A 14931-nucleotide genomic window follows, 5' to 3' on the forward strand; every position below is an offset into this window, starting at 1 on the left:
TGATTTTTGGGCCCATCTTGAACACTGTCCCTGTTATTTATAGCCTTGGACTTGTTAGGTTGCAATCCCTGGCTTTACCACTTAGCTTTGCTCATTTACAATCCCAGGTGTCTTTGTTTTGTTCATTTAGAGTCTCAAAACTCTTATCTCCTTAATATTTTTTAGGTTCCAGGCTTTTTTGATTCTCAATTGCATGTCTCTTAAATGCAACCCTTTGCTTGTATAAGGCTTGCTCTCTGCACTTAATTTCAGTCGGCTTTTATGCAAAGTCTGCCTTAACAGCATGCAGGCTCAATGTTCATTAGAAAACCTTCTCCCCATCTTGTAGCCACCTGCCTTCACTTTCCATCCAAGTTCAACCTAACCTAGCTGGCTTTTTCCTACCTGTATCACCACGACCTACAGAGGTGAAAGAATGGTGATTGTAACCCACTCTGTGTTTTTGGATGGTGTATGACATAGTGTTATTGTGACCATAGCTAACATTGATGAGGTTATAGGTTCAGGTGCTACAACAGAGACCCACACAAGGGTAGGTTAAAATAAAAGAGCAGTTTATTGGGCTCTTGAGTAATGACGTGGTTAGGATGTCTGGGGCTAGTGTTTTGGCTCATGTGTCAGGGACCCTGGTACCTTTTATTGCTCTACCTTCCTTGGGGTGTGGCTCTCATCCACATGGAGATTTCGTAACCCTTCATTTCCTTCCACCCTGCAAGCCCACACAGCTACAGCATGTGGCAAACCCTCTTTCCAGCAGTACCCGCCAACACTTAAAGCTTCAGCTTGAAGCCCTGTTTCCGCTTCTGTTCCATCCTTGGGCGTCTTCCTCTTCTTGAATGGGGGTGCGCTCCCTACTGCATTCTCCAAGACTCTGCAGCGTCCCAATCCCACCAGGATGTTGGGAGCCACAGCCAGTGGAGCCTGTTGCCCTGGACGTGGGAGGCCCTGGCTTCCAGGATGGGAGGCTATGAAGCAGTGTTAACATTGTGCCTTCCAGACTTTGCCAGACACCAGTCCTCCTCAGCCTGCTCTGCCTTTCCCACCCTCATCTCCCTGCTGACCTCTAGCCTTGAAGTAGCCAGAGGGCCTCTGCTTTCTCCTGGCCTTCCCTATAACACCTCAGGAGTGTAGAGAGCACACAGAGCCTTGTTAAAGTAGGTGCCTGTGTCTTGGAGATTGACTCAGGACAGCTGGCATAGGGGATCCTCCAGGTGGAGGCATATGTCCATGTGTTGGGAGGGTGGATCCCCCTGACTCCATGGGAGCCTTCCAGACCATGCGGATATGTGTCTTCATCTGGCTGCTCATTTGCATCCTTTACACCATCCTTTTTGATCAGTTGGCAAGACTAAGTGATTATTTTTCTGGATTCTAGCATGTGATTGTACCCAAAGAGGGATGTCACAGGAATCCAGATTTACAGCTACCCAGTCAGAAGCACAGGTGGCAGACTGGATTTTTGATTGGCACCTGAAGTAAGGTCAGCCTGTGGGACTAAGCCCTTAGCTTGTGTGACCTGACACTAGCTGTGTCATAATTGAATTGAATTATAGAATGCCTACTTGGCATTCACAGAGAATTGCAGAACTGCTTAGTGTGGGAACTGCCCCCCCTTCCCCCCAGCAGGGGTCAGAAGTGAAGTACTGAAGAGTGAGATTAATAGTGGGGAAAATTGGTTTTTTTCTTTTTTACCCTATGTGCAAGAGGTTTTACTATATATTTACAAATTCTTTAACCCTTCTCTCTTCAAGAGATCGAATCATTGAGTTCTTGACCATACTATTGGCAGAGATAATGCCCTGTACTTCTGAGGCTAGTTCATAAAAAGTGTCATCTGTCTCTTTGTCCTCAGAACACTCCCTTCCAAAAGGAGCCAGTCATCATGGTGTGAGGACACGTCACCAAATAGCATGTGGACAGGCCCCCTAATGGGAGACACTGAGGCATCCCTCCTTGGCCGGCACCAACTTCCCCTGATGATGAGTGGGTGAGCCACTTGGGAGGTAGATCCGCCAGCCTCAGTTAAGCTCTCTGATGCCTGCAGCTCTGGCTAATAGCTTGAGAAACTTTTGAGTGACCCAGAGCCAGAGCTGCCAAAGCTACCCCTGAATTCTTGACTTGGAGAAAATCTGAGTGGTAAATTTATATTGTTCTTACAGAGCATCAACCATAACTGTCTGACACAGGGTTAAGGCAGACAGACTTGAGACAAGCCTCTGACATGGTGTATTAATTAATGATGTCTAGATCATGGTTGGGGACTTTGGCCCCAGGCTCTAAGTCTCCTCACTACCACAATACTTGCCGTGCCTACAAACTCATAGTTTTCCTAGGTATAAAATTCCTTGCTTCCCTGTCCCATAAAAAGGATGCTAGCATCACATTGTGCAGGGAGGAGTTAGAGTTTTGGGGGAAGATGTACAAGCAGAGCGATACAAGAGCAGACTCAGTCTCCCTGGTTTTCAGACAAAGGTGCGTTAGGCTGGACTTAGCTTGCCTGTGTCTGCCATGGATAGAGTTCTATAGAGGAGACCTGCCCTGGAATGTACTACATGTTTAAAGAGGTGGCGAGGCAGAGGGCACATAGGCCATCATCAATGGAAACTGTCTGATGGTAGAAACTGTCTCACTAGAAAGGGGGAGCCTGTTTTCCCATTGTGCTCATGTGTCTTGAGCTATTTGTCTGCCAACAAACTGAAAGGGGGAATCCAAGCCCTGCTGCATTGTCCCACCTGTTAGATACCCAATCCCCCAGGTTCCTGCTGAGTCTGGACCTCCCAGTTGATCTCTCGCTCTCTCCATTTCCAGGCTATCAGCACTCTTGTAAGACTGAAGCTTGGTCACATCTTCTCTCTGCTTAAACTGTCAGTAGTTCATCTTGTTTGGCCAAGTTCATGACCAGGTATGGTTCTCCGTCACATGTACAGCTTCATGAACTGTCTTCTACTTGCACTCCATGTTCTAGAAGACTCACACAGTTTGTTGCTTCTCTGCCCATGTGCCGTCCTCTGTTTAGAGTGCCTTTGCTTCCTCCTGGCAGCTAAAACAATGCCTTTCTTTCCCAGCTACTTTACTCCTTCCACACCTGCATCCCTTTCCACTCAACCAGGAGCCTGGCCACTTGTTGGTACTGAGCTACTGTCATGTGCAACACAACATGGATTCAGATGGTTGTCTTTCTTCTCAGTGTAGGAGCCCCATGAGTAAAGGGACTCTGCCCCAGTCAGCTCCCTCCCCAGCACAAGTTCCTCTTTCTCACACTGCCCTGGCCACCTATCTCCTCCTCTGAACCACTGCATTTCTTTTCTGTATCCCTTTTCCCTAGTCATCTGCTGCTGCTTTTCATCATCTTTTTAAAAGTGCTTCATTTCTCTCTGGCAGGTTTCATAGGAATCTGTGAGAATTTCATTCACGTAGTGGCATTGGTCTTCTGAGCTCAAGTTTGCCTGTCAGTAAGTTGGAGGTAGAGGCAGCTTTTGTGCCACCTGGCCATGGGTTCCCATTTTCCCTTCAGATTACAGCCAGCGGTGTGCACCTGACCCCAGGGGAGACAGGTCATCAACAGCTGGCCAGGCTCTAGGGTAGGATACAAACTGAGCAATCCAGGACAAGCTGGGCAAAGCAGACTCTCACTCTTGGGAGTTTTTGTTTAGGAATAACAATAGCCAAATTGAGGAGAGAGCACTTAGAAGAAACCAAACACTACCAGCATCTTGATCTTAGACTTCTGGCCTCCAGATCTGTGAGAAAAGCAGTGTCTATGCGTTAAGTTACTTTATTATGGGTACTTTAGCAAAAATAATACAGGGAGTATACCCTCATATGTGTTCTTCCAATTATCTTCCAATGTGTTCTTCAGATTATCAAGTGATATGTAAACCCAAAGTAATGTTGATGACATTGAAAAAACTGTTGTATTAAAATATGGTGGTCTTCATAAGAGTATTTTAGGCATGGAAAGCCAAGACACTCTGGAAAAAAAAAGAAGACCTAAATGAAATATCTCTGTGAGTGAGATCCCAGTGGACAGAACGGGGCCATCAAAGAAGGAGGTACCTTTCTCTGAAGGGAGGAGAGAACTTCCACTTTGACTATGACCCTATCGGAATAAGATCAAAGTTGGCGAACCCTAAAGGCTTCCATAGCCCTGGCAACTCATGATTAGAGGCTACGGAGATTACTGACGCCATAAACAACAGTGTTAAATTGTTCAGTCAACAACAGAAGTCACTGTGTACTTACTTCTCATGTGGGATCTGTCCTTAATGTGTTGTCCAGTGTGAAGTGATGCTATAACTAGTACTGAAACAGTATTTTTACACTTTGTGTTTCTGTGTGGGTGCAAACTGATGAAATCTTTACTTAGTATATACTAAATCGATCTTTTGTATATAAAGATAATTGAAAATGAATCTTGATGTGATTGGAATGGGAGAGGGAGCAGGAGATGGGAAGGGTGCGAGTGGGAGGGAAATTATGGGGGGAGGGGAAGCCATTGTAATCCATAAACTGTACTTTGGAAACTTACATTTACTAAATAAAAGTTTAAAAAAATGTGGCAGGCTTATTTTTATTATTGAGACTAATAAGAATTATTTAATTTGAGGCTGTATTACATTAAAACATTATCTAAGCCTCATATTGTGTACCACATTGTAAATATTGTAAGTAAGCCAAAATAGGAACCTGCAGCTGTCTGGAATCCCCATCCAGACTCCGGGAAGCCCAAAAGTCTCTATTGTGATTTCTCCCTGTTTATATCCAACACTCGTATTCAAATCAACATCCCCCTCCCCCAGTTATAAAATGTGACCAGCGTGGGGGCGTTTCTGTGACCCTACTTCCTAGTACTGTACCTGTGCCCAGCTGGTGCTCAGTGAACAGTAACAGCCACCGTCTTTTCCCAACAGTGTGATCATCGCTGCTGTCGCCACTTTGGTGGCAGCCCTGGTTGTTCCTTTCTTCTTCTTCTTCTTTTTTTTAAGATTATTTATTTGACAAAGTCACAAGCAGCAAGGGAGAGAAAGAGAGAGAGAGCTCTTCCATCTTCTGGCTTACTCCCCAAATGGCTGTAAAGGCTGGAGCTGGGCCAGTCCAAAGCCAGGAGTGAGCAGTCAGGAGCTTTTCCCGGGTCTCTCACATGGGTGCAGAGGCCCAGGAACTTGGACCATCTTCTACTACTTTCCCAGGCCATAGCAGAGAGCTGGATTGGAAGAGGAGCAGCTGAGACTAGAACCAGTGCCCATATGGGATGCCAGCACCACAGGTGGAGGCTTAGCCTACTGTGCCACAGCACCGGCCCTGGTTGTTCTTTTTCTCTATCCCTGTGCCCTACAGCAGGTCCCAGAGGCTTTGGAGTCTAACAGCCCTAGGTTAAAATCCTAACTCTTCTCCTGGCTCCTGGCTTCAGACTGGCACAGCTCCAGGCATTGAGGCCAATTGGGGAGTGATGGAAGACCTCTCTCTCTCTCTCTCTCTCTCTCTGATGGAAGACCTCTCTCTCTCTCTCTCTCTCTCTCTCTCTCTCTCTCTGCCTCTGCTCTTTCTGTGTAACTCTGACTTTCAAATAAATAAATCTTTAAAAAAATCCTAACACTTTTGGATGTGTGACTTTGGGCAGGTCACCCCCATGCCTTGAGCCGTGTTTCTTTATCTGTCAAATAATGATAAAGGCATTTGCTCCCATGGATTGCTGGGATACCTGATACAAGAATGTAAAATGCCTGACATAGAGCCTGGCACAAAGTAGGAAAATCCTGAATGGCAGTGGCTGCTGCCACTGCCCATTGGTTTTGGTTTTTAAAAAGATTTGTTTATTTACTTTAAAGGCAGAGTTACAGAGAGAGAGAGAGAGAGAGAGAGAGAGAGAGAGAGAGAGAGAAAGAAAGAGAGAGAGGTTTTCCATCCGCTGGTTCACTCCCCAGTTGGCTGCAATGGCCGGAGCTGAGCCAATCCAAAGCCAGGAGCCAGAAGCTTCTTCTGGGTCTCCCACATGGGAGCAGGGGCCCAAGGACTTGGGCCATCTTCTACTGCTTTCCCAGGCCATAGCAGAGAGCTGGATGAGAAGTGGAGCAGCTGGGACTTGAACCGGCACCCATATGGGAGGCCAGCACTGCAGGCGCCAGCTTGACCCACTACGCCACAGCGCCGGCCTCTGTGCATTGTTATTAGTACCATTTCATCCTATATTTTAGACTCAGGAATATTGGTAGCTTGCTGAAGTGTTTCTCACTTCCAGTGACGAACTTTGGACAGTGACTTGGGAGGTATTAAGATCCAAATATTCTGACCACCTCCAAGGCCCTCCGAGACCGACCAGAGGAAGCGGGTCCTCTGTGAGCTGGAGGTCTAGTCCCCCTCAGTTGACTGGTTCTCAGTGATCCAGGGGAGAGAAAGCACCAGAACACCTGGTATTTGATTTAAAAGTCTGTGCCTTGAGGATGTGTTTTCCTGTTCTCAGACTGCTGTTATGGAGGAAGAGAGGTGAGAGTCCTTGCCGGTGCTGTGCGCACGCTGCCCCTGTGGAGGGCTTGACTCCCTCCGAGGCTTCTAGAAGCGGTCCTGCTTTTCTTGCCTGTGGCCCCTGTTATTGCATATAATAAATATTTGACAACATTTTAATTTCTTGCCACCTGACTAGAATTGCTTACGAATATCACATCCATGAATGTAAGAAATTAAGTATTTTATAAGCACCACTGAGATGCCAATATCAGAAAACAGGATGTGCAGGTGACAGAGGCGGGTCACTCCATGTTTTCCTCGGGGGCTTCGCTCTCTTCACCTTCTGCAGAGGTCTCTGGAGGTGGCGTCTTCTCAGCGGGGCCCTCACTGAGCTCCCTGTGAGAAGAGAGCAGAGCAAGGCTTCCCCTCCTGCCGCTCTCCCCGCCTCCCCAAGCTCGGTACGGTGAAGTGGCCCTGTCACGTGCCCTGCGTCCTTGTCGAAAGCTCTTCCTTTACGGAAGGCTCCTTGTACAGGGGCAAGTCCTCGGCTTTCGTGCGTGTGCCACCGAAAGGACTGAGCAGACGCCTCAGCCAGAGTGGCCACCTCAGCCGGAAAAAGCCCTAGGAAAGAGAAAAAGACATGTGAATTGCGCATTTTCCCTGCTGTCTCTGGCCACAGACTGCAGCCTCCTCCCATTTACCTGAGTCTCATCTTCCGAACACTTTTTAGGCTCTTGTTCGTAAAAGCTCCTTGGGGAAAAAACACACAAGACCATTAGAGACTAATGCCATTGTTCACTTCTCACAGTGTGCATCTCCGGTCTTCCTGGGATGACACATGCACCTCAGCCATCACTGCAGTGAGCAGTCACTACAAGCCGGGGTCTCAGACACAATTCCCAGGGCGCTGGGCTTCCAGGAGCCCTCTGTCCGCACAGACCTGCAGTGTCTCTGGGGAGACTTTTGTCTGTCATCAGTCCCAGTGCCTTTCTTAGCCAAGTATGCTTATGCAGTGGACACACTGCACCACCACTCCGGGCAGAAGTATTTTCTCTCCCCAGAGGCATTTGACACCTGCCCCTTTAGGATTGAGCCTCACGAGCATCATTCACTGGGGTGTAGGGAGAACATGCTTGTGTTTCCATAGCTGCTCTAGTCCCCTATAAATTGAATCCTATGAAGCAATGCCCGAGTCCAATAGCAACGTTACCCAGCTCATAGATTTTTCTCACTGCAGGGTGTCTGTCACTGATGGAAGATGGAGTTGTGAAACCACTTTAAAGGACAAAACCAGCGTGGAAATACAAGGTACCCTTTTTGAATATGATTAAAACAGAAAGAGAGTGCATTGTTTCAGCAACTGCTTGTGTCTACAGAGTGTGTGGGTATTGATTTGCAATAGAAATTGTAGCACACAGCCCAAGCTCACTATGACCAAGGGAGAAGTCCCTGACTGGGGAGGAACCATCTTCTCTGTGATAGTCAGTGGCAGTGTGACTATGGGACTAGTATTGTCCCTTTCTCCTTGTATCCTTACCATAACAGGGAGAGACAAAAGGTCTGAGAAGTTGTGAATAAAAGGCATAGGCAGCGGGGGTCTGGAAACCAGTAAGTTGACAAGGTAAGTTTTCCAGGCACCTCATACGTTTTACTCTCCAGCAGCCTTGAGGGTGACTGTCCCCCTTCCCCCAGTGTGATGTGACTTTCCATAGCCCTTCTCTGAGCCTCTGGGAAGGCCTCTGGACTGGCCAGATGCCCAGCAGCAGCAGGAACAGCACAGCCAAAGCCCCTCCCTAGCTGCTGTGTCTCGGAAGGACCCCTGACAGCACATGTCTCCATGCTGGTCCTGTCTCCCCAGCCATGGCTGAGGACCAGTTTTGCTGGAATGAGGCAAAACATTCTGATGGGTAGTCTTCTGCCTCTGGCAACGTCCTCATTCTAAAATGAGCAGGTTTAAATAGATGAGTTCTAAATACTCCTCTACTTCTATACTAATGTAACAATTATCAGATTGATACTTACGTTGAAGCTTTTTCTATGTCTTCTGTTACTCTTCCTCTATGAGAGTAAATCTGTTTTGTAAGGAAAAGCAATCATTATTCACCATAATGATACTATCTCCAAATTGTTTACCTTCCGTTTACTCCTCTAAAACTCTTGCCTGCCCAATAAGATAACTTTTTTTGAGGACAGGCATTCTATCTTGTTAATAGTTCTCACTCTTCCACAGTCCTTAAATGCCTCTGGGACTTAATACATTCTATTGACAGCCATTCATCAATGAGTCCTCTTAAAAGTGGAATGGGAGTGCAACGTCATGCATTTAATATATACAAATTTGGGAACATGGAAGTTGTAGTCCTTAAACAAAATAAAAAAAAATCTGGAAGAAAAAAAAAGTGGAGTAGAAGGAAACACCCTTAACCTGCTGAAAGTATGGACCAGAAACCTAAACAATGGTGTTTTAAAGGCAAAAACAGGAGTAGGATACTTATTAGACTGCTACTAGTCATCATTGTTGAAAAGGCTGAAATCCGTGCAATAAGAAAAATAAATGGGGTATAATTACTGCAAAGGAAGAGGCAAAACTGTCATCATTTGCATAGGAGATGGTGGACAACCTAAAAAGCCCAAGATAATCGCTGACATTTCCTTGGCAGTAACGTGTGGGTCCGAGGAGGTGACTAGGTGCTGAGTCAGGAGAGCAGTACAGTGGATCTCCTGTTTGTTTTGCCCCACCAGTGACACAGAGCCCTTCTGTGATAGCAATAGAAAGGAATAAACTATCTTGGAATAAACTCAACGAAAGTTGTATAAGATTTATGTGATGAGGATGCTCTTCTGAAGCCCATAAAATGTCATGTTTCTAGGGTAGCATAAAGATATCAGTTCTCAAATTACTCCAAAAATTCAGTGCAACTTAACTCAAATCACAAGAAAACTTTTTACAAAAACCAAGCAGCTGCCATCCTTTAGGGAAAAATATATGAGAAAAACTACTAAATTTATGAAAAAGATTAGAGAGCAGGAGCTTGCCCTGCACTGAAACTGTGTAGTGTTAGGGTGGGCACTGCCCGTGCTGGTCTCTTTCTCATCTCCTCTGTGCTGTTATCACTTACTTCTTGTGCCTAGACATGTCTTTTAAAAAACTTTCATTGAAGATATACAGATTTCATGGATACAGATTCAGGAACATAGTGATGCTTTCCACCTTACCCTCCCTCCCACCCACACTCCCATCCCTTATTCTTCCCCCTATTTCCATTCTTATTTTTTATGAAGATCTATTTTCAGTTAACATTATACTCCTAAGATTAACCCTACACTAAGTAAAATGTTCAACAAATAATATGAAGAAAAAAATTCACTGTTCTTCAACAGTCCAGACAAGGGCTATTTAAAATCATCACATGTCAGGGATTTTTCAATATGGTGGCATAGGGAGGCAGCTTGCTGCTCTAGTCTAGGAGTGGATAGTTAAAAAAAAGTGGAAGGAGTGCAATCTCAGGGAAGGTTTAGGGGGAAAATGGTAGAGGAAACTCCATGCAAATTGGATGGACACTGTGGACCTATGTGGAGGGTGTGGACTTGCACAGTTTGAGACCCTAGCAGTTGAGAGCCTCAGCACCCCTTTGTTATGAGGTGAGACCATACTGCAGCAGCTCAAGCCACTGGCAATAAAGCTGTGTTAAAAGCCTGGCATGGGTCTGGCTTGGAGCCCTGTGGGGGTGGTGTACCTGCCAACCTAGAGCAAAAAAAAGGGGGGGGGCTCACGTTTCTCTCTCCCTGACCACAGGCACTGGCATGCTGTAAGTAGCCAAGAGAGGCACCATTTTGGAGATACGTAACAACTGCTCGAGCTACTGACCGCGAACCCAGCAACCAACCTAGAGGAGATGCTGGACTCTGGGAGAATTGACAGGGGGCTGGGTGCTTGTGACTGTGGGAGCCTTGTGTGGTGGGACTGTGAAAACACTGGGCTGTGTGGGAGGGTGCAGGCAACCTCCATGGAGGGAACATATTTAGAGTAGCTTGATGCAGGAATCAGCTGCAGTGCATCAGCTGAACTTATTTAGACAAAGTCTTAGACATTGGAGCAGTAGGATGCTACGTAGATCTAATGTTTCTGTAAGATAATACTTTTGTCTTTTGGCTGCGTCCATTCTCCCAAGGGCAGTGACAGTTCCTAATCTCATTGTTTCAGCAATGAGGAAAGAGTTCAGTGGTAGAAGAGAGTACATCAAATCCCTGACATAATTTTGGAGAACTTCTGCCACTTTACTCTGGCTTTCTTACACTTAACCTCTCCAAATGTCCAGTCCCTTGTTATCTTGGTTCCAGTTGCACAGAGATTTTCCATGAGTGGGGTTCCTATAAAAAATCTGTGGAATGTGCTTTTCAAGGAAAAGAATAAAGCGCATCTCAGTCTTGGTGACTAAAGGGGAAGGTCAGCTCGTGGTACATGGAAAGTGGCTTTGATGCTCAGTCTGTGGATTCCGAATATATTACAAAGGAAGGATGCACTCTGGAAATCTGAATGAGTCGTCCTTACCTTAATGAGACAGAGGATGATAACCAGCATCGTGAGCTCTGCCGTCACAGGTATTGCCACGATGAGCTTGTTGTGACAGCCGTGATCTTGAGCTCCTTTTGCGAGCTAAGAAAGAGCACAGTTTAAAAAGACAGAAGAAAGAACTAGAAAATATGAATGCTTAATATTCAGAACCCCCTTCTTCCAGGTGAGTGGCTTAAAAGATCTTAAAAGACCATACAAAATCTACTCTAATATTATAATCTTGGTATTACTCATTTTCTTCTACAGTGTATTAGGTCTGCCTCCTTCCCTAAGGGAACCAAGTGTCACCGTCTTGGCTAAAGTTACATTACTGAGACAAGATCTGGTCTGGGAGCCCCTGGTCTTCCCGTGTGGGGTCTCCTAAGTGATGGAAAGGTGCAGGTCTCCTGTCCTCACCTTACTCGACTCCTGCTCTTTCTGTCCACTCGGGGCTTCTGTACTCTCATTGATATAGGTCTCAGTCCTCCACTGCTCTGTATCCCATTCTTCCTTGGCTATCTTTTCTTCCTGCTGCTCACTGAGGAGCTTCATCAGGATGCCTGTTTTGGAGATGAGCTTGGCACAGGGCAGTTGCACCTGGGCCTCAGAGCAGTCCATTTTCAGAGTGCGGATGATGTGAGAAATGAGCCTTCTCACGTCAGTGTTGGGGATGAGGGGCTGTAGCTGCTGATTCAGCTGAATTTCCAACTGTTCCCCCTGGGACAGCATCACGGGGTAGGTGAAGCCTGCGGGCATGGTGGGGGCTTCAGTGCCCTCGCTGGGGTATTCCCACTGTGTTTCCTTGGTTTGGTCCACAGTCGGCATTAGGTTGAACTCGGTCCCAGCAGAATCTGTAAAAGACCTGCCCAGGATGTGTTTCTTCAGCAAAGAGGAGGCTGCAGCCCCATGTTCCTTTGTGAGCAAGGGCTCTGTGTGCAAGGAGTTTCCGACCAACTCCCTGGGCCTCTGAGCCACTTGAAGCTCCTTCAGCTCCCTGGAGCCTGCTCTCCCAAGCCTTCTTCCCCCGATGCTCTCCGCAAAGGGCCAGGTGCCCTGTCTCCTCCCGAGTCTCTTCTTCCTCATCTCCTGGTGGTGCCTTTTCCATAAGCCCTTTGGCCCCTTGATGACTTTGTTCACTCTCTGCAGCCTGTACCCCACACTTGGCGTGGTTGCCAGGCTGTTCTGTGACGGGGCCGGCTGTTCACTCATGCGACCTGGGAAGTCCACGCTGTTTCTCTCTGATACTGGGTTCTCTGGCTCAATAGTCAGCTCCTTGCTGGTGTTGTTCTTCCGGGCTTGCAATATCTTCATGAATGCCCCCTTTGGGTTCCCTATGGATGCTTCTTCAACTGTCAAAAAAAGAAGAGACTTCTTTTTGGTACGGAAGACTGATGGGACAGCTTTATGTCAGTCCACAGCCTTACAGTCATCAATTAAATTAGGAGTCAAATCCAATATTTGGGGTACCATTGAGACTGTAGAGAGAAAAGTAAAACCAAACTCAAACCTATGAAATTGCAACAAAAAGAGGAGGAAAAAGATATTTTTGAGAGAGGCATTCGGAAGAGTTCACAGTGTTAAAAAAACAGGAACTATGATCAGTATTATTTCATTGGTTTCCAATGACCGACCACTGCAGCCTTCTGACTGCATCGGAGGAGCCAGGCAGCCATTTCTGGTTATGGAACCAGAAACTGCCAGGCTCCAAATAAAACAGCATCATGTGTACTCTTTTATACAAGTGCAAAAACAAACAACCGCAGTGAGCAGTGTAGACCTGTTCTGTAAGACAGAGGGCCCTTGAGGCCCAACACATAGAAAACCAGTTTATAGACTGTGTGCAAATGAGTTATCATTGAAAAGCAAAGCACCCAAGAGCACAGAACACCACATGTGTGGTTCCCAATATTACTTCCTTCCCCTTCTATCTCTTTTCCATGATCCTTAGTGCATATGTAAGTTACATTATTAAATTACATAGTGGTAATTGGGAACCTGACTTTTAGCAAGGGAGCAGTGTAGCAATTTAGGGAGTTTAGATCTAAATGAATGAATAAAAATACAGCAATTACATTGTTACTTTAAACTTGACCCTCAAATTTTAAAATAGGAAATTTAAAACAAATAAAAATCTAAAAAAGATCATCAGGTAGTTCCGACTCACGGCAATGTGTGGTATTTGCCAGGCATTCATTGTCACAATGAAGCTTGATGGTCTTGCAGACAACCTCGATAGTATGTTTAAATTGGCAGAGGCAGCAGGCCATATGGCTAGGTAAGATCCTATGAATAGAAACAGAGAATTAAGTTACGTGTAAAGGGGTTCCTTGGGTAGGTCAAACAGGTGAGCCAAGGTGCCAGCAAAGGAGTTCTTGAGGTATGTGGCCAGGACATTTGGGTAGGAGCCTGGTGGCCAATTGTTGCTCTTGAATATGAGAATAAAGGAAGGAGGGAGAGGTGGCCAAAGGAGGTATAGGCGTGGAAGTGGTTATGGTGTGCCCAAAATAAAGTTGACAGGGTGAGCATTGGGCACCATAGTTCTGTAGTTTGACTCAGGGGTGTCTCCTTCCAGTTCACAAGTCTCACTGTGGGTTGGGAGTGCACAGGAGGACTTCCCCCAACCCCTGGAGTCCCCTTCTCCATCCCTATTGGAAGTGTTCACTATTAGAAACTACTCTGGTCCCAGAAAAATGACTGACTACAGTAATTGTTGGGAAAGATGTGGAGAAAAAGGAACACTCGTTTACTGTTTGATGAGTGAAAGTAATTGGACCAGGCAGGTGTTTAGCCTAGTGATGAAGATGCTGCTTGGGACAAGCACATGCCATTGTGGATTGCATGGCTCCATTTCTGATCCCTGTTTCCTGCCAGTGAGTGCCCTGGGATGTGTCAGGTGGTGCTTCAGTAAATACCCAGAAATGGAAAGGCTGCAACTTATGGTAGGTGTGTGTTTTTAAGTTTTTAAGAAACTGTTAGTCTATTTCCATTATATTTTTTTTTCAAATTTATCATTTTAGCAGTTTCTGTGGAAGGAAGAGAGAGAACAGACACAAACACACACACATCTTTTCATTAGGTGGTTTACTCCCCAAATGTCTGTGACATCCAGGGCTTGTCCAGGCCAAAGCCAGGAGCTCAGAAACTAGTTTGGTTTTCCATGTGAGGAGCGAGAACTCAAGTCCTTGGGGCATCACCCACTGCCTTCCAGGGTGCACATTAGCAGGAAGCTGGGGTGGAACAGAGCCAGGACTTGGATCCAGGCATTCTGATGTGGGATTTGAGTATCCCAGGTAGTGGCTTAACGGCTGCACCAAATGCCTGCCCTCATAAACAGTTTAATTTTTATTTGTTTTGTTTTTTAAAGCTTTTATTTAATGAATGTAATTTTCATAGGTACAACTTTAGGAATATAGTGTTTCTTCCCCCATACCTGCCCTCCCACCCACACTCCTATCCTACCTCCTACTCCCTCTCCCATCCCATTCTTCATTAAGATTCACTTTTGATTAACTTTATATACAAAAGAGCAACTCTATACTAAGTAAAGATTTCAACACTTTGCACCCCCCACCCCCCACCCCCATAAAAAGTACTGTTTGAGAACAAGTTTTGCAGTTAATTCTCATAGTACAACTCATTAAGAACAAAGGTCCTACATGGGGACTAAGTGCAAACAGCTTAATTTTTAATACCCCCAAATTGGAACAACCTAAGTGTTCACAAATAGGTGAATAGATAAACTATGATAGGTTCATATAATGAAATGCTATTCAGCAATAAAAGGAAATTAACTCTTGGTACACACAACAACAAGAGTGTCTTAATCATGTTGAGTGACAAAAAGTGGTTAGAAAACAGTGCATACTGTGTGGTTCCATTTCTATAAAAGTGTAGAACATGCATATTAGCCCATAGTAACACAAGAAGGTCAA

At 45.8% G+C, this 14931-nt stretch overlaps 1 protein-coding gene across 1 annotated transcript in view; it reads right to left on the reverse strand.

Annotated features, from left to right (window-relative positions):
• Positions 1-10879: 10879 nt before the first annotated feature.
• LOC133755039 (leucine-rich repeat-containing protein 37A3-like) overlaps positions 10880-14931 on the reverse strand; it is a 38918-nt gene continuing 34866 nt past the window's right edge. The window contains exons 7-9 of the mRNA XM_062185356.1: positions 13164-13282; positions 11417-12348; positions 10880-11101 (exon numbers count right to left, since the gene is read on the reverse strand). Of these exons, the coding sequence (XP_062041340.1) occupies positions 10880-11101; positions 11417-12348; positions 13164-13282 (1273 nt within the window). The remainder of the gene's footprint in view (positions 11102-11416; positions 12349-13163; positions 13283-14931) is intronic.

The sequence above is a fragment of the Lepus europaeus genome, unplaced genomic scaffold (genome assembly GCF_033115175.1).
Source record: "Lepus europaeus isolate LE1 unplaced genomic scaffold, mLepTim1.pri SCAFFOLD_394, whole genome shotgun sequence".
Lineage (NCBI taxonomy): Eukaryota > Metazoa > Chordata > Mammalia > Lagomorpha > Leporidae > Lepus > Lepus europaeus.